At 41.7% G+C, this 25,375-nt stretch overlaps 1 protein-coding gene across 4 annotated transcripts in view; it reads left to right on the top strand.

Moving 5' to 3' along the window:
* Positions 1-25,375, top strand: part of SHANK2 (SH3 and multiple ankyrin repeat domains 2) — a 271,165-nt gene that overhangs the window by 84,516 nt on the left and 161,274 nt on the right. For 2 of the 4 annotated variants that reach the window (XM_063158212.1, XM_063158211.1), the window contains exons 1-4: positions 4,855-5,126; positions 8,485-8,794; positions 13,238-13,407; positions 25,054-25,167. In XM_063158212.1, coding sequence (XP_063014282.1) covers positions 5,090-5,126; positions 8,485-8,794; positions 13,238-13,407; positions 25,054-25,167 — 631 coding nt within the window. In that variant the 5' untranslated portion in view covers positions 4,855-5,089. Of the gene's footprint in view, positions 1-4,854; positions 5,127-8,484; positions 8,795-13,237; positions 13,408-25,053; positions 25,168-25,375 lie in introns of those variants that run through there. The other 2 variants (XM_063158210.1, XM_063158209.1) reach the window with 1 other exon arrangement.

Genomic DNA, 25,375 nt, shown 5'->3' with positions numbered 1-25,375 from the left:
CTGGTCTTCCCATTCCAGGGAGAATGTTCTCCAGAACTACAGAAAATACATGGCTTTATTTGGGTAAGTTGCTTCTTTTATAGCAATATACCTGTTAGAATGAAAGCCAGCCAGCCATATTTTATTCAGATTGGCTGCTTGCTTCCACATTGCTGATAGATTTCAATCTTGTTTTTGAATTCCCCTTCAGCTATCAGAGCTTTCTGTCACTGCTTTTGCTTTTCTCTCTCTCTTCAAGCTGCTACTTGCAAGACTTTTCCCTCATTATTGGCCATTGTTTCCTCCCCGATTCCAGCCTTTCCCAGAGAATTGGAGGGTTTCATTTCCCCACCTTTTAACCTTCTATTGTTCACATCTCTCTGCACCCCTGACCCAGATTCCTCACACAAAGCCATCTCTCATCCTTGGGGACAGAGGTTTTATCTCTATTCTCAGGTAAATTCTGATCTATGTATCTGTATTGCCGCAGGCAGAGCTTCAGATATTTGCAAGTATTGCCACATTGAGCCTGGTAATTTTTCTTTTGGAATCTTATTCAAACTCTTCTGGATCATAATTTCTCCACTTAGTACCTTCCAACCTCTCAGAGAGATGTCAGACATTTGCTCTGACATGTAGCAAGTTTTGAAGCAATACTTAGCAATTTTTGAATGTAATCTAACAAGAAGATCCTCTGTCTCTCCTTGATGTGTGAGCATCTGCAAGTAAAGCCCTGAGGTGAACTGGTTTCCCTTCTCAGGCACATTCAGCTTTTTGAGTGCTTTCCTTGCATTGCTGCTGTAATCTTAGTGAGGGATAATTTATAATCAACTGAATATGGCAAAAAAAGAAAAAGAAAAAGAAAAAAAGGGTTGATTTTCACTTCCTGTGATTTTTAAATGTAATTTATGTGTGGCAACTGTGGATTCATCAACTTTTAAATTAATTTGGGTTGTGCCATCAAACACATACACCTCCTATGCTTTGTTATTAAAATGACTAAAGTGTTTTCTGCAGAATTCTGTGGCCAGATCTCTCCACCAAGCAAGAAATTGCCTGTGATTAAGCCATCCCCAGAGCTGTGCCTGAGCCCAGAGCCTTTCCAAGTCCTTGTTGTTGGTTTTCCAGGAAGTTCTGGGCAGGTTCTGGGTTCCTTGGCCCTTGTCACAGCGAGCACAGCCTGGAGCGGCGGTGCCGGGTGACGGAAGGGGTGTCTGGCACATGGCTGTGCAGCTCCCACTGCTATTTTTTGCTTTTTTTTCTAATTGATAACTCCTGCCATCTGTTCCTGAGCCGTCCCTCTGCTGTCCTCTCCTACTCACAGTCTCCTGCCCCTGTTCCACCCCTGAGCTCAGGCTGAGTGCCCCAAGGCTGCTGCCAAGAGCTGGTTGATACCAGGGGTATCTGGGTGCTAAGATGCCGCTGACAGAGATATAACAGCAGGTCAGCCCCGGCTGGGCTCTCCCAGCAGCATTTCAGTGGGCTCAGATGCTTCTCTCTCTGTGCTGCTTTAACTGCAGCTCCCTGAGAAAGCTCCACAGATTTTTTATTCAGAAAAAAATAAAAAAAAAACCCCAAGCACTTCGCTTTATAAAATCGGTTCAGTTGTTGCTCTGAGGTGGAGTCCTTCTGAATCTGTCACCCCTGCCTGGGTTCATGACCACCTTCTGGCTTTCTAGAATAAGCCAGTCATCTAGAAGCACTGTAGCAGCCTAGGTTGGGTGTTTTTTTTCCTCCCCAAGAGCCTTTATGTTCTTTACAGTCTATATTTGAATCTCTCTTTTCTTGTCTAACTCCCCATTTGGTGGCTTAGCATACGGGAAGCCTGTTTTATGGTGCAGAGAAATGCATTTCTATATGCTAAGGACTGAATTTTTAACAAGAACCTACATGTATGTACCAGCTAGAGGGATTTTTCTGACAGGAGCTCCAAAATGGACAAAATCAGGAAAGAATAAATCATGGCAATCACAGCTGCGGTTGACCATTATCTAAGAAGCCTTGGACCCTAAAGGTGTGTTGGAGAGATGATTAAATAAGACATTGGGCATCTAAGTACCTAAAAATAGATCCTCAAGAGTGTGTAAGGCACTGATTTTCCATAGATTTCTAATGGGGGTTATGGATTTAAACACCCATAAAAATTGGTGTTAGAAATGCACAAGAAAGGTTCATCAAAATTAACCTGAGAATGTTTAGTTTCTGTTTAAGGTGGCTTTTTTCTTTCAGAGTCATGGACATGCAGAGCTCCCACACGTTTTTCTGAGCACCTACCAAAGGAGCAGGGAAATGAGGGTTTATCTCACCTCTATTTGGAAGGTTCCTCATGATTTTTAGATTAAGGATGCTAATGGCTTGTGGGTTATATTATGCTTGGGTATGGGCACAGTCAAATTATTAAGTTTTTGTCCTGAGGTGATAATACTGAGGCTACAGTTGTGAAGCAGAAATCTTTCAGGAAGGAGTGGAAGCTGCTGGAATATTTTCTTTTTTAATTTGCCAGTATGCAGAATTTGGGACTTCTGTTAAAATAAACAGATTCTAATAAGCTATTAGTGAAAATGAGAGAAGCTCAAAAACTGCAGCTGCAAGTGTTCACTGACTTCCTTGATTGTCACATTTTCCATTGTACAATAGTGGTTATTGCAGGAGGCTCTGCCATGTAGGAAGAAATTGCATTTCCCATGTTGGGGGAAAGACAGACAGTTAAATGGAATAAAATGATCACTCATCAGGTGATCTCTCTGATGGTGTAGGTCTGAAAGAGTTCCCACCATTTCCACAAAACTTAATAATTTCAAGTGACTTTCATATTTTGGATGTTTTTATAACACTGATTAGAAACCTCCAGATGATGAAATGTTACAGCTCTGGCGAGAATCTAATAAAAATCCCCCCGGGATTGATTTTGATTGACTACAGTTGCCTGTCTGTTTTTATTTTACTGTATATGAACAGACAGGAATGAGCAGGATTGAGTTAACCCTTCCCTGGCCTAATTCCTGTCCTTGGGGGCCTGGGCTGTCACTGCTTTCCACCCAGAGAAAGGAAAAAGCAGTTTAAGAGTTCCATTAACACTCCTAGTTCCTTTGTGTTTTGCAGCTCCAAATATAATCAGGGGATTGGATGAAGATATTAGAAAATGGAACCCACACAGGGTTATAATTCAAATTAGTGGCACAGCCCTGGTGGAGCAGTTCTTGTTCTGGAAATTATATTGATTCTTCTGTGGAGCTAATTAATGCACATATTTATAAGTTAATGAATTAAAGTTCAAAGTTATTCTTTAGGAAGCCTTGCATCTATTAGAAGTCATGAAGAAGGTTTTTTCCTGTCAAATAAAAATGTTTAATCCTGCACATGTGCTGTGTCCATTTCCTCTGGTGAGAGTTCCACCTGCTAAGGATAGTTGCTTTCAAAAATAAATTAAACCAAATGTAAAATTATATTAGGGAAATATTATTTTCTTTGTAAATTAAACACTGTGATGTTAAATTAAGTTTAAACTGTTCAGTTTATTTATGCTTACTAATTCTTTTCAGTTCCATGTTAACTGTGAGATCACTATGCACACAGATATTAAATCCATTTAGGTAATTTATTTTGTATCTTTCTTGAAGCAGTTTTCTCAGTAAAAACCCCTTGATTTTCCAAATAGATGTATTAGTGATGAGTGAAGAAGCCTGAAATAGAATAAATATTTATTACCTGTTATGTAGTTTATATTACTAAATGGCAATTTTTAATGTAGGTTGCTCTTTTTTATTAGACCATGAATTTCTTATCCTTTGGAATCTTTGCATCATAGGTTTAAGTAGATCTGCTTAAAATTTTTGTGATTTTTAGCACCTCCCCCTCCTTCCTATATGCCTGTTTCAGTTATCTGCTCTTCCTCTGGAAGCATGTTTGCACTGCCAAGCACAGTCATCCCTGGGTTTCTTTTTCATTCAGAATTAAGACTTTCCAAACTTCTCTGGTTATATCTTGTATTTCCTGGCATCTGCATCGAAGTTACCAAACGAGCTTCGTCGATTTTTTTTTGGTGTTCTTACTCTGAAGTAAGAATACTCGTGCTCTGAAGTCCAAAAAGAAATTCTGTTTTATTCCAGAGCGATGGAAGGGGAGGGGAGAATAATTGTGCTTGTATCATCCCCTCTGTTTGAAACTGGAATACAGCAAAATCATTCCTTCTGTTTCAAACTGGAATATAGGTGAGAGATTCTATGTAGTGGCAGGTCTGGCTCCATCCTTAACGTGGTCATTGTGTGAAGCTTGGGGTGATTGGTGCTTCTCCTCAGATTGGTCCTTTGGAATAAATAAATAAATAAATAAATAAATAAATAGGGGAAAGGGAATAAATGGCAAAAAGTGAAGAGCAGAGGGGGAAATCGATGGGGGAAAAGAAATAGTGAAAAGGAAACAGGGAAAAGGAAATGAATAGCAAAGAGTGAGTAAACAGCAACAAACACGTAAATAGCAACAAGCGAATTAACAGTGGGATGCTCTGAGCACCGAGAGGCAGCTGTGCAAGCTGAGAGCAAAGGCAGGTCCCCGGCAGCTCCCAGCCCTGGCCGGCTCTCCCGTGCCCAGCCCCAGCTGCCCCGGCCCCTCTCCCGCCTGGGCAGGGCAATGGGGGAATGTTGCCCCGCAGCTCCCGGGGCTGGGGCCGGGAGCGGGAGCCGCGTCTGCTCTGCGGGGCTGTGGCGGCGGCAGGTTCACATGACTAATGCTGCGAGAGATAGCGGGAGCGCTCTTCTTTTTTTTTTTTTTTTTTTTTTTTCTTCTTCCTTTTTTTTTTTTTTTTTTTTTTTGAGCAGCTCCAGTCTGTGCACAGTTGGCTCCCAGCTGACAGACAGAATGTGGGGTGGGCTTTGTCACCAGAACGCTGGGTACTGCATGCCCAGCTATGCTCGCAATTCCACAGTGCCCAGAAACCTGCTGCTTATGTCAGGGTGCAGCCAGCCTGAACACATAGAAATTGGGTAGCTTGATTGTTGGTGGTTTTTTTTTCAAATATTATTATTTTTTATTTTTTTAAATCTTTTTTTGCCTCTTTCTTGCCTGCAAAGGTTATATAATGAGGGGATTGCTGCTAAAGTAAAAAGGGAAAATGAAGTCTTTGTTAAATGCCTTCACAAAGAAAGAAGGTAAGCGATGAAAGCAGAACACTTTGATGTTTCAGACTGGTGTTTTCTTGTGTACATTTAATATGATGAGCTTAGTGACTCTATAATTAATCAATTCCTGCGATTTCTTTCTCAACATTATTTGATGTTAGTCCGTTTAGGCAAGTGGTTATTAAAGCTGGATGTGACTTTATTCCTTTTAGGATTTTCTCTGAAGAATCAAGTAGTTATAAAAATGTTTTTGTTCCCTAAGAAATGCATTTGGAGACATGGAAGGATTTTCCTAGGTGAATTTTGTCAGTGAATGGTGCTGAATTGCACCTTCAGATGTATGAAGTGCCAGGAATAGAATTCAGAGAGCTGGAGGAAGGATTATGTGGTACTTTCAAGTATGCTTTTAGGGATGATAAATTTAAACTTTTGGGGCATGGAATTGGTTCAGGCATTTTCATGTCATTTTATATTAAGTGTTTTTCCCAAGCAAGTTTTGCCACAGTTATTCTTGCAGTTCTGAAACGTGGTGAAATATTAGGGGAAAGCAGAGTCCAATGGGGACTAGAGCATGGACATTTGCATTTCATCATTTTTTGTTGTAGTTCTGTTTTTTAATTGTGAAAATAATATAAATAATGCTGATAAGAAGTAGCTAAAAAAATACCCACCCACTTACAGTTTGCAGATTGCTGGGGAAAAGAAACAGTTGGGTGGAATATTAATCACTTCAGGCACAGAAATGCTTATTTTTAACTCTTTCTATAAAAGATTTGTGTTAGACACGCATCAATTGGTGTAATTAGTTGTCCCCTTCCCTGTTTATTTCCTGTAGTAAAGGCTAATTTTGCTCGTAGTTCTCTCCTCAAGAATAGAGCATTAATAGCAAAACAAATGCTAAACTCTTAAAATGGGCTTGTAAAATGCTCCTGAGGTGTGTAAGGGAAGAAGATTTCCTTTCCTCTGGTGCCTGAGGGTGTCTTCTCCAATCTGTCAGTACAGATGTGTCCTGCAGCTCTGTGTCCGTGCTGTCACTGTGCCCTGGCACCCTGTCCTTGTCCTCCCTCCCCCTGCCACCAGCAGAGACTCCACAATCCTCTCCAGAGTCCCAGTAAACAGCCCCAAAACGCTGGCAGGATTTTGTTTTCTCAGCCTGTGGCTGGAAGGGCTGGGCAGGCTGCTGTCAGCTTAATGAGAAATTGAAATTTAAAGGTCAGACCCAATTTTTACTGAATCCAAGGCAAACTTTGGTGAGCTGGGGGAACAGCATTGGAGCTTTTGGTAGCAAACCTGAGTGTGCCAAATATCCCCTGTACTTGGTTTGTGTGTTTTCCCCTTGACTGAATTCTGCTTTGTTGTACCTGGGAAAGATCCCCACCTTCAATGAAGTGCTTTCTGGAGCTGTATTTCAAATGTTGAAAATAAAAGGAATGTAGAAATGTCGCATCTCTGCCCCACACATCAACCTAAGGGGTCTGTATGTGCCAGTTTTGGAGATAAATGCTGTGAGTTTGCTGGAAGTTAGCACTAACTGGGGCTTTCACTGTGACACCTGAACCACCAAGGTGCTCTCATGACACCCTCGGCTGCTTTGAAACCTTAAAGAAATATGGAATGGGAAAAAACTTGAAATGTCAGGAAAATTATCCAGAGTTTCTTCTAGTTTCCAGCCTAAGCATTGAACTTGTGTGCTGTCTCCCATTCAAAGCTTTTAAAGGCTATTTCCCTTATTTCAAAGGAAGCATGGGAATGAATTGAAGCCCTTTCTGTGCATGCTGTTCCCGTGTTTGGTTGTTCAGAGGTTGTTGAGTTGTTTACTAGAGGAAGTTTCAGCTCACTGGAAATACAAAGGATGTTATTGTAAAATATTCAGAATTGTAATTGATAAACTGTAATCATAAACTGACTCTGGTGAAAATGATACAAACCATTCTTTTACTCGCAGTTCCATCTCTATTTTATGCTATAAATATGCTCTCAGTTTTGCACTGAAACCTTAAATTTTGCTTTGTTCTCTCAATTAAAGGCTCTATTTCAAGGCAGGACAGATTGATTCCTATCTATATTCATATTTATGTGAATTTATTTACTTGCACAGTATGACAGACATTCTTATTCTGGTTTTTTGTGTGGTTTTGAAGGGTATTGAATGAATAGACATTTCTGGCTCTTTATAAATGGCACTTACTGGCACTTTAGACATAAAGAATGATATTTTGTGGGTCTTCTTTCCCAATTTACATATGATTTTTTTCTTTGAGAATTACAACAGCTCAGTGAAGCCCTCAGGATAGTGCCTGGCTGCATTTTGTTAGTTATGCCACTGACTTTGTGGATGTAAATCTGTGCACTTTGGCTCAGGTCCTGTGACCCCACGAGCTCCACTGAGAGAAATTAATGAGGGCAGTTGCAATAATGGGGATCAAGGCCAGCAAGAGGTTTTGGGGTCAATTCCTTTATGACAGGGCAGGAAATGCTATCCCATCTGCTGATAACTGGTTGCTTTTTTATGAGGGAATTTGCCTTCTAAGTTGCACGTGGGACAAACTGACCCACCGGAGTGGGAAAAGGAGATGTGGAAGATGGTGTAAATGCTTGTGTGAACCAGGAGCACACATGGAGGGCTGGACCCTCTGTTCTGAGTGAGATTTGTGTCGCCCTTGCTTTGTTTTGTGTTGTGGCTCTTCCATTAAGGAGTTTCTTGGAGCTTTTGGATATCCTGGTGTTCCCCCAGGGATGTGGCACGTGATGGAGCCAGTGTATTACCCTGGGGTGATATGCTCTATATACCATAGTAATGGATGTGGTAGGAATGCCAGGATTAGAAAGAGGGGAATGCCTGGGGATTGCAGCAGTGTAATAGAGTTCTGCCAGGACAGCAAGCTGTGTCCTCGATTTTTAACCTGCAAGATGGGGATAAGGTGACTGTTCACAGATTTCAGGTTAGGCCTGAACTTGAACTTAGGCCTGGAACAGTTTGGGTACCAGCTGGGGGATGGAAACTGCAAGTCCATGCAGCAGAAATTCTGCTAGGCAGCCCTGTTGTGTGCCTTTCTGACTGAATGTGACAACACAGCAGGGAAATAAACTTTCTGAGCCTCAAACTTGGCAATAATGAGGTGTTTCCCATTTCCTAGAGCACAGTTCAGAGTGCTCAGCAGGCTCAGGGCACTGGTGTTGCCTCACCATGTATTCAAGCCATCAAACAGGTTCATGTTGCTCTGTTGTTTTTGATTTAATGATGTTCTGAGGATAATTTGATCAGCTCTGCTGGCAAGGTGGAGTTTCTGTCTCTGCAGAAGAAACAATGCCATATGTTGCATGTGGTGGTAAACACACACGAATGTGAAATCATCTGAGCTCACCCTCCATGTCTCTCTTTGCACAGTGCCCTTTAGGGAGGCTCCCACCTACTCCAACAGGAGGAGGAGGCCTCCCAGCACCTTGGCAGCCCCCCGGATCCTGCTCCGCTCCAACAGCGACAACAACCTGAACATCAACAACCTCCCTGAGTGGTCAGCCTCCTCCTCTGCCTCTTCACACCGCAGCCTTTCCCCTCACCTGCTCCAACAGATGCAGAATAATCCCAATGGAACTGTAAAAACTGTGGGGAGTTACACTCCGTCCTCCCGGAGCCGCTCGCCGTCCCTCAACAGGCTGGGAGAGGATGCCAAGAGGCAGCAGCACAGGCACATCAGGTGAGCTCTGGCTGTTTCACAGCATGAGGTACCCCAAAGGCAAAGGCACCGTGCTGGCTTGCCACATTCCTTTATGTTATTTGCACTCTCCAGAATGTATAGTTATTCATTCTCAGCACAGTGGACCATGCCCAAGTGTAAATATTTTAAGTGGAAGCCCCAAAGCCAGCTGTTTCCTCACAGAGCTCCAGCAGCCAGACAGACTTTCAAGTTCAGCAGTGACTTAACACACTTTGCACCTCCAGCTCAAGGTGCTGGCTCTGCACATCCTCCCATAGTTGAACTAAGGACTGTATATAACAGTGAAGCAAACTGTTCCTGGGATAACTGGTCCCTTCCCAGAACTGCTGGTCATGCCTGGAACCTGTGTTGGAGCTGCTCATGGCTGATGGAGCAGAGGCTGTTTAGGTTCTCTCTTCTGTAGGTGTGTGCTGAACCAAAGAGTGAAATAGAAGGAGTAATGTGTTCTAGCAGGCATTCTGGGCAAATATCCTGCAGCTCTGTCCCACTGGAGAGCAAATCCTGACTAATTAGAGTCATGTAGGTTTTGTAAGCCATGGAAAAAGTGGAGGGCTGAGTTTTGATCACTTATGGGGGCTGCAGCTTTGAAAAGGCACTGCCCTGGACTCAGGAACTCCTGCCAAATGTGAAAGAGATGGAGCTGCACCAGGACAAGGAGTTAAAATGCTGTAAAAAGGCTGGGAGGCATCAGAGATGAGAGCTGCTGGAGAGAACCAGAGCTCACACATGTTGGCCAAACAGTCCTCGTTTGAAAATCAGGCTTTATCTGTCCTGTTTCCTAATATATGTGTGTATATATATATATATATATGTCTGCTGTTCAGAGTAGAAAAGGAACTGGGCATTGTCAAGAAATGCAGCTATTGGTTTCTCTCTGCTGTTTGTAGGTGTAAGGGATGTTCAGTGGAGTTTTCAAGTCAGTAAAACAAAATGTTATGCAGCTGACACTGCCTCTGTTACCCTGCCTGTTCCTCTGCTCTCCCTGGCCAAACTGCCAGGCACTGTTTGTGATGGAAACAATACTGCTAGGCAGGGGGGATCTGGTGAATTGTGAGACAGAGTTGTCTGGCATGTAAGAAGGAGTGAAATTAAAGGGAAGGAAGAGGATGAGAGGATGCAGATTCCATATGCCAGTGGTTTCATGCAGCAAAGCAAGCTCATCTTGCTTTGTTGTATGTTACAATAATGGCAAAAGCTCATTTGGGTATAAATTGGGTGGCATTTCCTCACAGAGCCCCAGTAACAGCTCAAGATTAGTCTGTAATGAGGCTTCAGCTGGATGATGAGTTAAGTGAAGAGACTGTGAGGTTCTGTTCAGAGAATGACTGTTCTTCTGTTCCTCTGGATTCTGCTGATGCCATCAGGGAGGGAGGTTCTACCTTAGAGTCAATGATTATTTTAGCTGATTGGATAAAAATGCATTTTCATCAATATTCCTGGGATAAAATGCTTTAAATTCTAGAAGTATAAACAATCCTTGGAGCTGGGGGTAACAATTAGAAATTCTTTTTGATTAAGCAAACATTTACTTGCTTTGACTCTGTTCAACCACTTTCCTCTTCCCTTTCTGAAAAGTAGCTCAGGTGACAATGGGAACAGATTTAAACCCTGAGAGTTTGTGGATATAAAATTTTGGTCTTTCTCTTAGTGCATCAGCATCACAGCTGCTGAAGCTGCTACCCAGCTGCAGAGTTCCTTCTGTGCCCCCAAAACTTGTTTCAGAGAAGTCCAGAGTACGTACAAGTACCGAGAAAAGAGCTGGAGGCTCTATAAATTTAAAGACAACTAGATGGATTTATATATATAATTTCTCCTGCAAATAATGCCTTTTCTTGCCACAGGCCCATTTTGCAGTCAGGAATGACACCTTATATGACACTTTCCTCACAGATTTTGTTTAACTGCATGACCACCTACTTACTGTTAGCTAAAAGTGGGAACTGTTGCTGTCTCTGCTTATTATTTGCAAATAATAACAGTCACCATGAAGCTGTTGCTCCCCTGGGATGGGAAAGCCCTTTTTGTCAGGGAAGGAGGTTGGGTTGTGGAGCAGAAGCAGCCAGAAGGGGCACAGTGATGGAGAAGGTCAGACAAAGGGTTAATGGGGTCTGTGGGATTTGTGCTGTGGAGAGGTGCTGGAAAGCCATGATGGAAGGGGCTCATGTGACCTTTGCAGCCCATGTGGCTCAGGTGTTCTGTCTTCTCGAACTGAAAGAGGAGAGATTTAGATTGGATATTAGGAAGAAGTTCTTTCCTGAGAGGGTGGCGAGTCACTGGAACAGAATTCCCAGAGAAGCTGTGGCTGCCCCATCCCTGGAATTGTTCAAGGCCAGGCTGGAACAACCTGGTCCAGTGAAAGGTGTCCCTGCCCATGGCAGGGAGTGGCGCTGGGTGGTCTTAAAGGTCCCTTTCAAATCAAACTGTTCTTGATTCTCACAAGGCTGTTGCTCTTCACAGCAAAGTGGTTGGGAGGGCGAAGCTGGGAAAGAAAGGAAAGGGACAGCCTTTGTGTGGAACTTACCCCACAGAAATGAGTGAATGAGGTGCCAGCACATCCTCAGTGAGGGCTGAGCTGCCAAGGCTGGCCACCTTCATCTGGCTGAGAGGGAAACATGTCTACACCTCTCTTGAAATCTCTGCATCCTCCTCCTGCTCCTTCCTGGCATGGCACTTGCTGGGCTTGGAGCCCATGCTGGGGACAAGCAAGGGAAAGGAAAGATCTCTTTTTAAAAAGTCCTGCACCCCACGTTGCAGCCCTGATTTCCATTAGTGAGCCTGTTGCCTAAGAAGTTCTGCATTCCTTGTGTGGGTTTAATGTGCTATTTCCCTTTTCTCTTTCAGTGAGGGAGAAAATGAATGTATCTTCTGTGCTCACAGTTAAAGTAGATGCTGGGAGATAACACTGGGAATAGCTGCCACCAGACTAGGCAGAAACACAGCTTGATACAAGTGGAAATCAGATGTGTAGCTATAGTTTATAGAGCTGAATTTCTTTTTTTTTTTTATGGTGATGACTGTTCCTCCACTTATAAGGAAAAAGGAATGGAGCAAAAGAACTGAAATCTGAATGTCATCTTTTCCAGGCTTTCTTTAAACAACTGTGAGAGTTGGCTGAGGTTTCTGGTGCAAACTCCATCACAGACATGGAAGCAGAGCTCACTTCTAAACTCCTGAGTGGGGCTTACCATAAGCAGCATCCCTTCCCAGTAATAGAACAAAGCATGGTGATAGGGGCATGCAATTCCAAATGGTGAAGAGGTTACTGCAGGAAAACAGGAGTGTTCCAGATAGGAAAGATCCAATAGGTGTGGGTTTGTATCAGACTTCTGTACCTATTGACTTACTGGCTCCCATTTTGGTAGGAGACTGGTTAAAAAACAATGGTGTAAACTCAGCAGACCCCAGCCCTTGTATTTCATTTTGCTTAAAGCAGTTTGAGATGCTTTCTTACATAAAGGCAAGCAGAGTGTTATAATGCCAAACCACCACTAAATCACCTTTCTTCCTTTGGTAGCCTAACTTTTCCATATCAAACTCCATTAAGATTACTCCTTCTCATGAATATTTTCCTTTTCTAGACTTTGGTTAAGACTGCAAGTTTTTATGCTTTGGGGTTTTTTTGAAGTTGACTGCTAGTGTATTGCAAGTTTGTTATGATCTATCCTATAGGTTTCCAACCCTCTTCAGTATTTACCTCTTTCTCTTTTCATATCTTTTTGACAGTTCACTCATTTTCCCACAGGTTTAAGAGTGATCTTATGCATTGTTCACCACCTTTCAACAATTCCTTTTTTTATACACCATGACTGTGAGTTTGTGGTGACCTGTGGCTCTCCTGGGCACATTCTGGAGTCACTGAATGAGCTGGTGATTGCCATCCAGAAGAAATGATCATTTGGAAAATGTTAACCACAAGTACCAGGCTTTGTGCAGATCTAAATTTAACCTTGGGCTTTGGAGTGAGGAAGTAACTTGATTATTCAGTCCATTTAGTTAATAATTCAGTGATCTCACTTGTTCACTCTGTGTTACAAAGATATCCATTCCCAAGAATTGTAAATACAGACATTTTCAAGTCCCTCTGACAAATTGACATGCTGGGAATGTATGATGGGCATATAAATTTTGAATTTAATTAGGGCCTAGGAATGTGCAAGTTTAATTTGCGGAAAAACTAAAAGCTTTAATGTTGTGTGTTTTCTGTTCTAGGCCATTATGGTCAGGTGAATATTGATCATGTTTCATACTGAAAGATTTCAACCCTTAAGAGCTCCTGTTTGGTATTTTTTCTGCAGGGTTTGATGTCTTACTGGGAGACAGTTTTGTTATTCACTGCTTAATTTAATCTTGCTAATGTGATTGTAAATTATTAACTTTCCCCTTTTGAATAAGCTGTTAATGATTTTTCATTTCAATTTCCAGTGCCGTTTACAGTCCCAGTGCCAACAAAGATACTCTGTCTGCCTTGGATTATCAGGGTCCCAAAAGGAAGCTCTACAGTGCTGTCCCTGGGAGACTTTTTATTGTTGTAAAGCCATATCAACCTCAAGGGGAAGGGGAAATTCACCTGCACAAAGGAGATAGAGTCAAAGGTGAGCACCTAATTCCTTTGGAATAAAACTTTTCTCCTGCTAGGTGGGAATTTTATGTAAAAATTCTCTTTTACAAGGGTGGAAATAACCTATATGGTGAAAGTACTCTTATGCATTTGTTTCTTTGCAAGGTATTTTGCTCCTGCTTTTGTTTTGTAACCAATGCATATTTAGCTGCCACTTTAACTGCCTTCAAAGTGCTGCCACAACTCACAACTCTGTGCAGTAATAGCACCATTTTCTCTTACCCAGGACACAGAATTTGCTGCTGGAGCCATTCCAGAGGCACTGCTCCAGGGCTTTAAGGGGTTGTAAACCTGTCAGCTATCTAAAAAGCTCAGGAAGGGAATGGGGGTAAGGTCAGCTCTGCTTCAGGCCCTTTCCTCCAGGAACATTTAATTGCTTAAGTAGAAAATGTCCCCTCATGGGACTTGGGATAAGTGGGTAGGGAGAACCTCCTGTAAATATAATTTTGGAGGAAGTGTGGTGGTGCATGTGAAATTTCTGTTCAGTACTGCAATTACATGCTAAGACCAGGTTTAAATGAAGGCCAGGCTTTGTTATTGCTTTGAAGGCAGTCAATAAATCCAGGTACAGCTGAAAAAAAGGGAGATAGGGTGTACAGGACTCTCCTTCCCCAGAGTGAGGTGTGAGGCTGTGGTTTTGCACATCCAGGTAAAACAGAATAAAAGAGACTTTGTGTTGGACCCATACAAATCAAACAACAGTTATGGAAATCAAACAAAAGGGAATAAATTCAGTGTCCTAAATAAAAGTGTAAAGCAGCTGCAAATTTTCTTGCAAAGGGAGCTTATCTCACAAAGGAAGACTTCAAATACCTCCTCCCTTGAGCCTGCAAACGGAAAAAAAATACAGGGAGCCATTAGAAGGTATTTTTGCATTTTTATTTTTGGATGTACTGATTCTGAAGCATTTTTGAGTTTAATAATTTCTGTTAACTCCAGCCCTCAGAAGATGTAAGACAGAAATTTGAAGAGTGTTGCACTTAAAGGTAAAACATGCAAAGTTAATTTTAAATGCAAGGACGAAGGGAGAAGGTTAAACTTAGAGTCTGTAGGGCTGAGAAGATAATTTTACAGTTCTCAAGGTTGTTCCCTGATCAGGTAGGAAGCAGTGATTATGATCTCATGGTGCACAAGAGCTACGATGAAATTTTGGGGGTACTAAATAACTTTCTCCACTCAGTGTTCATAGAGGTCTGGCAGGTGTCAATGACAAGGAATGAGTGGCTGCTCCATGGCAGGTGTTGGACACAGAGATGTTCAATTGTCCTCTTGGATTTAAGGATGCAGGAATATTCTGTTTATGTAGAGGATGAAATAACAGCCACACAGATTCTTCTCACTAGAATAAGACAACTCTGGGAAAAGACAAGACAGAAATTGTGTTTCCTGGCAAAAGAGGAAACACTGCAACAGGTTGCCTGGAATGCTGAATATTTTAGAGGCATTCCCTATCTGGCAGGTGATTTACCTTAGGTTTGATACTATTATATGCAAAAATAATCCCAGAATAAAGGATTTAAATTTCAATGAAATGTTTAATGTTTTTGAAAAATTAATTTTGGAGCCTTGGTTCTAAGTTACGGCAACAGTCACTGGAAAACATTGCAGGAGGGAATTAGTCCACTTTTCATGTTTTCATAAAATACTGTGGCCTATATGGAGACCAATGATTTTGGGGGGCACTCTAAATGCTGAAATAAAAAATGGAATTGTGCCTGGGGTTTTTTCTTTGTGGGGGAAATTTAAGTTTATTGAAAGTAACTCATTAATTATTACTGCCATTAAAAGGGGGATGTGCCCATCCTACATCAAATCATTCCTGCAGGGATTATTTTTTCAGCTTCAAGTATCTGATTTGCACATTGAATTGAAATCTGACAGAGTTTTTTCAGGTCCATTTGTTTTGAAGCATTTTAGAGAACTTTGCTGCAGCAAAGTCTGGTGAAGTTTCTACACATGTCAGCCTGCTTTTGGGGAGGGTTTGGGGAAAGAACAAGTGCACACAGGGATTGTCAGTGTTACTCCCAAGGATGAAACCTTGTGAAATGTAATTTAAGGCTGTTTGCATGACAGGGCTGGAACAGTGTGTGACAAGCTCCCAGAGCTAATCAAAGGGAAAACTTCCAGAACAAGATCAAATCCTATTTCGTGTTACCATGTCAATGATTCCTCAGCTGCAGCAAAAAATATGTCAGAATGAACACGGCAAGGTCATGGAGAGAACAAAGAGTGCAGGGAAGAGACAGTGGTGCTTTAAAGAGGTCTCTGTTGTGTAACAGTATCCAAGAAGCTGCTCAAACTTTTTGTGCCAAAAACCCAGGTCCAATTAAATCTAGATTCCCGTCCCTGTTTCAGTCAAAATGTAATTATTGCTAGACAATAAGTGTAGTGATAGGACAAGGAGCTATGGCTTTGAACTGAAAGATGGTAGATTTAGACTAGATTTGAGGAAGAAATTCTTCCCTGAGAGGGGGTGAAGCCGTAGCAAAGGTGGCCCAGAGAAGCTGTGGCTGCCTCATCCCTAGAAGTGTCCAAGGCTGGCTGGACACAGCTTGGAGCAATCTGGGATAGTGGAAAGTTACCCTTTCACTGGGAGAAGGCTGGAACAAGATGATCTTGAAGGTCCCTTCCAACCTAAACTATTCCAGGATTCTGTGATTTAAAAAAAAATTACTTCATGTGAGCAGGATGGGCTCCCTCTCCATCCTCTAAAAGCACAGGCAGTAGAACTCAGAGTCCTCAGTGTTGTGGGAGTGCCAGAACTGCTGACTATAAGGAGATCCTGCATTTTTTCCTCTTCCTGAGCATGAATTCTTGGTACTGGATGTATTTCCTGTCTTTTACAGACTTAGTAAGACCATGGCTCAGCCTGTTTGGGGTTTAGCAACTTGCTCTGAACAGTACTTGGAGGAAATGGGAGAATATTAAACCTCATGGAATTCAATTTTTCCTTCACTTTGGAAACATCCTACTGTCACTGAGAGATGGAAAAGCTTTGTCTTGGCCCCTCTCCTCTGCCAGCTTGGTGACTGCACTGCTCTGTGTAGGACACTGATGCCCAGATCCTGGCTCTTGGGTTGTTTTGGGGAATTCAAACGTGGCCTGGCACTGGCAGAGAGATTGTGCCCCGTGTTCAGGATGACCCCAGGGAAATGCTCATCACGAGTACATCCCATGAGACTAATCACAGCAAAGATGTAGCAAGGCATTTATTGCAGGGATAAAAACCCAGAACAACATATTAGAGAAAGGGATTACTTGGGAAATGTTTTTATGGATTTTCTTTTTTAACTTGGCAGAATTAGAAGGGTCACAGAGAGGGATGAATTCCTAAGGTCTTGATGAAAAATCAGATGTTTTCATCAGATGGAGATGAAGCAGGATTTGTTGTTTTTTTTCTTTCTAAAACTGGTAGAAGTGCATCAGTGACAATAGTTCACAGTGTGTGATACAAGGAAACTACTCAGAGAAATCTGTGAATGGGCAAGGTTCAAAGAAATGTAAACTAAACAGAATGGTCTGGTATTCATAGGATATTACGTAGCCTGTACAAAAATACCTGCTGTATTTTTAGTTGTTAGTCATACACACTGACATCATTTGTGTGTCTGCCACTCATGAGAGAGGAGCCATGGCTGCTTGCAAAAATAAATCTGATATCTTTATTTATACCAGAATTGCCCTAATCTTATGTTTTCACATAAATAAAGGAGATCTAGTTTGATTCCTCACTAAACACTTCTAATATTTTGTTTTTATATATTTTTTTCTTTCTTCCTTCTTTATCTGAAAGTCCATAGCAATAAATCTGCCGCAATCCAAATGCACACAAACATGTATAAAATATCTGCAAAATGAATTTGAATCAGCTTTTGTCTTCCTAAATTGACTTCTTGCAGTGGAAATTGAGTGGTCTCTTTGATGGCAAAACTCAGAATGCAATGCTCAAACAATTCTTTGTGAGCAAATTAGCAGTTTTCTTGTCCATGAAGATAAAGCAATAGAGAAGGTTTTTGGGAAGGTAACAAGTCTGAGTTCCATGTGCAGACAGGCTCTGGCCACTTCAAAAATAAAAAAATCAGAATTATTTTCAGAGTCTGGGTTATATTAAACCATACCTAAAATGCACATGAACCATCCTTTACTGATTTAGAAAGAAAAAACCCCACCTGCTTCAAATACTTTGAGAGCATTTGAAGTCTCACCCTGCTCACAGCTTTGTTTGTCGTGATCTCCCCAAATCCTTCTTCTTTCCAGGCTGCCCTGCCACAGCTCTCTCAGCCTTTTCTAGTGCCCATTGTATGGAAAAACAGGGAGTTATTTCAGCATCTCAAATATGCTCCAACAGACTTCCATGAGCCTCTGAGATACCTGTGGTGCAGGCACATCCCAGCAGGGTTGTGGTAACCCAAATGCAGCTCTCAGCTCCATTCCTCGGGGTCAGAGGAGCAGGAGTAACTCAGCAGCAGCAGCTCAAGCATCTGCTGTGGGCAGGAAGTCAGTGGCTCTGTGCAGCAGAAATATTGACCCTTGTGACTCTGCTTTTATTTCAGCGTGATCTCAGCCAGCAGGGCAATCCAAATATATCGCTAACATTTTCATTTCTTGTGAAATCCACTTGTAAGTCATTTTGAAAAAGAAAGATTATTAAACCCCTGCTGTGCTCAAAGATATTGCCAACAGACAGTGCTTGTGGGCAGGAGGAAAGTTGGTCTCCTGGGCTTTTGCACTTGTTAGATTAGTAAACAAAATACTGGGAAGGGAAGAGCCTCAGAAAGGCTGTTCTGTTTCTTCAAGAGCATTTTGTACCTTGTGTGGGTAAGTGTGGCAGCAAAATTGAACATAAGAGGTTTGCAAGGTATTGTTCAGCTGCTCTTCCACATGAAGGATGAAATGAATGTGAAACAGAATATTCATCTTAGCCAGGTTCACTGGTCTGTTTTGCTTCCTTTCTGTCTCCTGACTTGAATGGTTTGATTTCAGCTCCTGCCATGATAAATTATGGCTCACCACAGGTCCTATCCTAACTCATTCCTTCAAGCTGCTTGTGCCTGAAGAGCAGGACAGAGTGGTGCTGTCAAAATGCAGACAGACTTGCTCCTGCTCCAGCAGGAGAGTTCCCTTTGCTGTCAGAGGCCATGGGAAGGGATCAGGAGGTAAAAGCATCCACAAATCCCCTGTCATCATGCTTGGCTACTTTGACACATCCTTGCTTGAGTAGTCAGCAACTGGCCTGGAATATTCAGGGGACAGGAGCACCAGGAGTCAGAGAGGAGCTGAGAGTGCACCAGTGTGGTGCAATGCAACACTCCAGGCTCTGCATCTTGGTTGGCTTGGTGAAAGAGCCTAAATGAGGGATGCGGGACTCCAGGCAGCTTTCTAAAATGCAGTTTATTCCATCCAGTAATGGAATGTTTGGAACAACTGATGTTCCAGCAGTCCAGGGTGGTGGGTGACAGAGCCTGTGCCCACAGCTGTCAGCTCCAGCTGCAGGCAGGCCTGGAGCCCCTTTGCTTTAGGTTCCATTGCATTACATACTTTTCTTTGCCGAGCATCTTAATACAGTAGAACCAATCTATACCTTAGCTTTTATCTCTAGCCTATCCTAACTACTATAACTACCATATTCATCTTCCTATTCTCCAATCACTAAAAGTTAGTACATTACAGTTTAAGCTAGAAGTTATTATTCAGCTTTCTTGCAGTGTAAAATTCTGAGACCATTTTTCTGCTTGTAACTTTGCTGACTTGTTTGCCTGTGCTATCTTTCTGCTTGTTAAAAACATCTTCTTGTTTGAGGTGAGTTTATCCTTTGCTCTAAGCCATGAAAACCCCTTCTAACTAACACACCCTTTGCCTCCTTGGTTATCCAGCAAGACTGGGTCAGCAATTCTTTTCTTCTATATCAAAACTTGTTTCCATCTCTATTCCTTCATCAGATTCTACATTTAAAAATCTTTCTGCTAAGCACACATATCTGTGAGACTTTCTTGTCAAACTTTCATCCTTCCCAACAGCTTGGGTCCCCTTCTCTATTAATTCTCTCTGAATTTCCCTGATTTCAAGTTTGGGCATCACTATGGAGAAGGGCAAACTTGACTCTCACTGCACCTTCCTCAACAGCGTTGGGGATCAGAGGCTGGATTTCTGCAAAACCCAAATCAGTGCAGATTGATTTCTCACGCTGTTTTCATCTTGCCCTCACTATCTCAAAACTATTTCACAGACACATAAATAACAGGGAAAAGGTGATCTTCATGGAAACTATGGCAAGGGGGGAAAAGCTCCCACAGAGGGCCAAATGTTGAACAGCACAGCTCAGTTCTATTTCAACTGAGCCATATTTCCTCAGATTTAGAGGATTACATGCAGCTTATTGTGTTTGTAGGTTTGATGTAGGGAGTGGTTGCTCTGTTAGTTGCCCCAGTCATCTTCTCACCCCGAGGTTCTTCTCCTGAAGTGCTTGCTTGCACTGTTTCTTTCCTGGGAAAGCAGAGGTGAGAAAAGGTGAGGAGCTGTTTTAAGTCAGGATCTCTGTGTTATCTCCCTAATTTGGTCGGCTCCCATAACTCAAGCTGGGAAGGAACTGCTGCATTTCCTTCTCCACCACCAGGAATGTCTGTAGGGCCACAGCCCAGTGTGACGGCTCAGGTCAATTAGCCAGAGTCATTAACTGCAGATACTTCCAGGCTGTGGGTGGAGTGCCCAGGAAGGTCTGTGTGTGTGTGCTGGAACCCTCCCTGTGCCTGGCAGCAGGGTCAGGGGCACTGAGCTCCTCCCCATGCTGCTGCTCCGACCTCAGGCTCTGTCAGGCTCCCTTAAGGACATCTCTGGGAGCCAGAACCAGCCTGTCCAGGAGACAAAACAGCCAGATCCTGCTCAGCATCCCTCACTGAGGCAGGGAGGGATTGCTGTCAGGAGCCAGAGTCAGAAAAATTTCTGTTTTTAACAGAGAGCACGATGAAGCTGTAACTCGTGCTGACCATCATCATGTTGTATGGAAAGTCTGTTTGCACCAAAGAATCACGGAAATCCAGGGTGTTTTTAGGGATTGGGATGGACTTTAAGGGTAATCCAGTCCCAATGCCCTGCTTTGGACACATCCAGGAATGAGACACCACAGCCTCCAATAAGTATTCCTGCATTCCTGTCTGTCGTTTGGAAGCTCTCCTGCCAAAGACAAATAATTCTGAAAATTTACATCAGACAACAGACATTACAGCAAGGGAAAAGCCTAAATCACAATGTTAATTATTTCTGAGAGAAAAAAGTCAGGCCTCTACCAATTACAAATTTAAAATCTCCTGTATTTCAAAGAAGAAAATTTAGACAAATTTTACCTTGGGACACAAACCCAGAGTTTTTAAATCAGCACAGGCTGGTTCAGCTGTTAATTTTTCTTTTCAATGGATTTCCAACTTTATACTTTACTTTCATTCTGTTGATTTTTCTTTTTTTCCTGCTGGTTGCAGAAATGTTCTTTTTCCCCTGAATATGGTCTCTTGTTCCTAATCCATATGATTATTTATTTTCCCAATAAAGAAGAATGCAGTTTATCCAAGCACTAAAAATTGATTTAGATATTACAAAGACATTTTAGGTACAGGCTGTAACAGCTGTAAAGACATTGGCCTGATTTTGGCTTTAAATTTCCTTGACATTTTTGCAAATAAGGCTGCCTGGAAGAATTTGCTCCTGGGCATTTCAGTATCACAAGGAATTTAGAAAAAGTAGTCACCATAATTTGTTTGGAAAAAACATTTTCATTTCTTGTTGGGGCATGGAGGGAGCTGTAATGTGGGAGGATACATGTTCTATGTTCTTTTGATTAAAAGTATTTTGATGGTATATTGAGTAATTAATCTGAGATTAGAATGCTATATTCATATCAATTACAATAGATACATTGCCAATAGACTTAAATTTGTAAGAGACAAAGCATTCTATGCTCTATTCTATTAATTTTATAATATATAATCTTGTAAAATATTCTATATATTTAATTTTCTGGCAGAATCTCGCTGATTTTAAGTACAATGCTTTAAAGAAAATAAAATACAAGTTCCTGATTGTCACCTGCCTATCCATGTTTTCCTGTTACTCACTTGTTTGGTGCTTATCCAATTTTGCTTTGCAGTTTTGTTCATATAATTGGACACAACTCCTCTTTTAAACCACACTTTTGTTGTGAAAAGATGTCTCAGGATACCTGATGTTACAAGAACCTTTATTTCACTCTAACAACAGCAGATTCTTTTTGTAATTCAGGTTGTGTGTGAAGAGCATCTGACCTGGTTTTGCCATAGCAACCACACCTTTTGATTTTACCAAAAGAAAAGTGAAAACCACTGAAAATTAGAAAGCTTTATTATTAATTTTGGGAAAGTTGTCCTTTCATTTACCATTGTTTTGTCCTTCAGCAGGGAAAACATTGATTCGAAAATCTCTTGGTGATAACAAATTATCTGTTACAGTGAATCTCTTAAACAGTGTTGGGAGAGCAAAGATAGAAATGAAGACCTCATTCTAAAAAAAACCATTCATGGGTACAACAGATAAATTACATTTTTCTATTTATTCTTTAAGTTCCCCACTTTGGAGTGAGTGAAGTGTTGCCAGTTTTTATAGATCTGTACTTTATTACAGCCTTGGCTCATGCTGCAGAATTTCTTATTAATGGCACCATGTGAGGGGGAGGAAGATCATTTCAAGGTTTTAGGGGATGCAGAAGTATCTAGGTCTCAACTTCTGCATTGGAATATGAGCTTGTCCCCCACATCCACAGCAATTTGTCTGTCTGCACATCAGCTGAACCCAGGGCTGTCCCTCACTTGCCTCTTGTGTCATCTTTGTGCCTCTTGCAGCTCCAGCAGGATTTTCCTCCTTCCCCTGGCTTTTCCTCCTTCTCCTGGCCCCCAGCAGGAAGTTTTTCCCAGAATGCTGAAGGCTGCCTGCATTCCAGCAGCACTCATTTCACCCTTCCACTTCTTTTCCATGGATGTTATGTCTTCAGGCAGGACTACATGTGTTTTTCCTTTGCTCTGGCTATTAGTGATGGCTAATACTCAATAATTCATATAATAATGGGCTAAAGTGGGTCTGGTTCTGCTCTGTAGGAATCCCTTTTCACCCTGCACTCACAGACAGTGTTCCAAGGCAAATTCCATTTCCCAAAAGTGTTGATTTGCATCAGCTGCTACTGCCATAAACACATGAAATCACTCCATGGGTTTGAAATGCCCAACTTCGTCCTTACAGTGCCTCTCTCTTTCTAGAGCTGGAATTGGGAGTGTCAGCAGATCTGACAGATTAATAAAATACCAAATTAGGAAAGTCTGTCTCAACATCTAAGTAGTTTTTGTTCTGAGCATCTTGCCAGTTTGTGGAGTGAAATCCAGGACTGAGATTCAGTGCTGAAAACTCCTCTCAAAAAAAAAAAGCTAATTATTGGCAACAATAGGACTCTCACTGTCTCACATTTGGAAATTTCTTTTGGCTGGAGTCCTACACTCTCTTTTATGACAGAAATTAAACCACTGTACAGTTGGATTCTACAATGATTCTAATATATATATATATATAGGTTATTAACTTTTCCTGGTTCCTAATCTCATATCTAAGAAATGCTTTCTTTTGTGAGCAGATGTTACATTGCTAAAAATGTATTGGAAGCTGCTGAATTCCCCATTTATGTTGGATGGATGATGTTTTATGTAACACTGAATTATCAGCTGGACAATGTGTGTTAGTTAATGTGCACAGGCTTTAAATATTTTTAACAACACCTGTTGTTAAAATACAGTAGCATATTTTTTTATTAATTATGCCCCATGTTTATATTTTTTTAAAAGACATGCTAACATTTTTAAATTCAGCTCTATTTTCAGTGTAGAATTTTGGTGTCATCCAAGGTCAGTGCCCTCCCCCAGTATCCCATAACTTGCTAGGTTTATAGAAGTTATAGGTTATAGGTTTTCTCATATATGTCAGAAAGGTGCTTGACAAATTGTGCATTTGGGACTCCTCCAGGTGTAGGACTTTTCTTTAATGGATATTTCCTGGGACTTAGTATGTTCTTTTCACTGTGGCGGTGTGGAAATGTGCAGTTCATGGCATCTCTCTCTTGGAATATACTATATTAAAAAGCCTAAAAGTGACATATTTATAAACATTTTACTGTCAAATGCCTCTGTTAATAGATGGCCATGCTCTGTAAGTGATACCACAAATAGCTGAGTATTGCATTAATAAAACCCTGGTAAACATTTACTTTCCAATGCAGTTTTACAGCTCCTGGTGTCTCGAACCAGACTGCTTTCACCTTACCAAGAATTGGTTTTTTTTGCAGCTCTGATTAATTTAATTTTCATCCTGCTTAGTACTAGTGCAAATCAAGTTCAGCTTCAGTGCCCCTGAGTCACAGCATCTGCACTGATCCCAAGTTCAATTGCAGCCAGGCAGGGACCAGGGTTTTAAAGTCTGGCAAGGTTTTAACAGTGCCAGAAGTGCTGGTATTGAAGACCATCAAAGCAGCTCTCCTTTATGTCCCTGTGCACTGAGATACCCTGCAGAGGCAGGATCCCAGGCACTGGAATCCCTCAGCAGAGAGATGGATTTGGGCTGGTTAGCCTTGATTTCAGCAGGGGCATTGGGGCTGAGCTGGCACTCAGTGGATGGAGCTGGGCTGATTTTGGGAAGCTCTGAGCACCTGTGCCGTGTGTCTGATCCAGATTCCCAATCAACCTGGTTTTGTTGAGACCTTTGTCTCAATAGTAATGTACAGCATCTTTCCAGCAGTACATTTATAATCCTCTAATATATAGTAAACATATAGTGGTTTGCAGGAACTTCTATAATAATAATTTAAACAGCATAGCAAGTATTTTTAGGGTCCTTCCATCACCATAATTCACCTCCAGTTGCTTACTTATACAATTCTTGCTCTGCAGGCTTTGTCACAACCCTTTCTGAGTCCTAGAGTTAATATCAAGATAATTAGAAGTGCCAGATAAAAGCCTCTTCTCCTATTGACAAATCGTTCTCCTCCATATTGTTGTTTTTTTCTATAGAAAGATCATTGAAATGTTTCAAAAGGCATCTCCATTGTAGATCTCACCTATGGGAGGTTCAAGTGTTTGCTGTGTATTCAAACCCTTAAATCACATTACTCAACCTGCATTGCAAATCCCTGGAGCTACCCACTAAATCAAATAACATGTTTCCTTAGGAGGCAGGAAAAACAGGAGATATCAAAATATGTATTATTAAAATCCATTTCAGTGTGGGTGCAATTTGACAATGCGTTCAGCACTTCATTTCAGCAGACAAGACAGTGGGTTTTTTTGGTAGTGGTATTACCATGTATTTATCCTTGATTAATCCAGCAGTGAGAACACTGAAAATGGAAACAAGGAAACTTCTGGTATAAAAAAATAAATTGGGGAGTGGTTACAAAGACTGAGTAGGGATGGTCCTGCTTAAAGGTTACTCTGTGTCCATTTTGGGGGTACCAGCATTAGTTATTGCACAGTGTTTGCTCGTTGTCTGAAGGTGTAATGCAAGAATTGTGTATTTGTGTGAGGAGGCAAAGTGTAACACTGCCTGTGTCTGCCTTGTTTAGTGCTGAGCATCGGAGAAGGCGGATTCTGGGAAGGCAGCACCCGGGGACATATTGGCTGGTTTCCTGCAGAGTGTGTGGAAGAAGTTCAGTGCAAACCAAATGAAAGCAAACCAGGTAATCACATCAAGCCCCTGTTGAACCCTAATGTGACAGATGCTATGTGTCTGACCCAACAGACACATCAGGGCCTTTGTGCACTGCTAGAAATGGGAGAATTGGATAAAGCTGAGCTGCTGAGCTAAAAAATACAGGTAGGTTTATTGATTGTATTTACTGTCCAAGCAAGCAGACTTTCTCATGAGGAACTATGCTGGGAAGAGTG

This window comes from Melospiza melodia, chromosome 6, assembly GCF_035770615.1.
Source record: "Melospiza melodia melodia isolate bMelMel2 chromosome 6, bMelMel2.pri, whole genome shotgun sequence".
NCBI lineage: Eukaryota > Metazoa > Chordata > Aves > Passeriformes > Passerellidae > Melospiza > Melospiza melodia.
The sequence above is the reverse complement of the archived record's forward strand: the minus strand, read 5'-3'. Positions and strand labels throughout refer to the sequence as shown.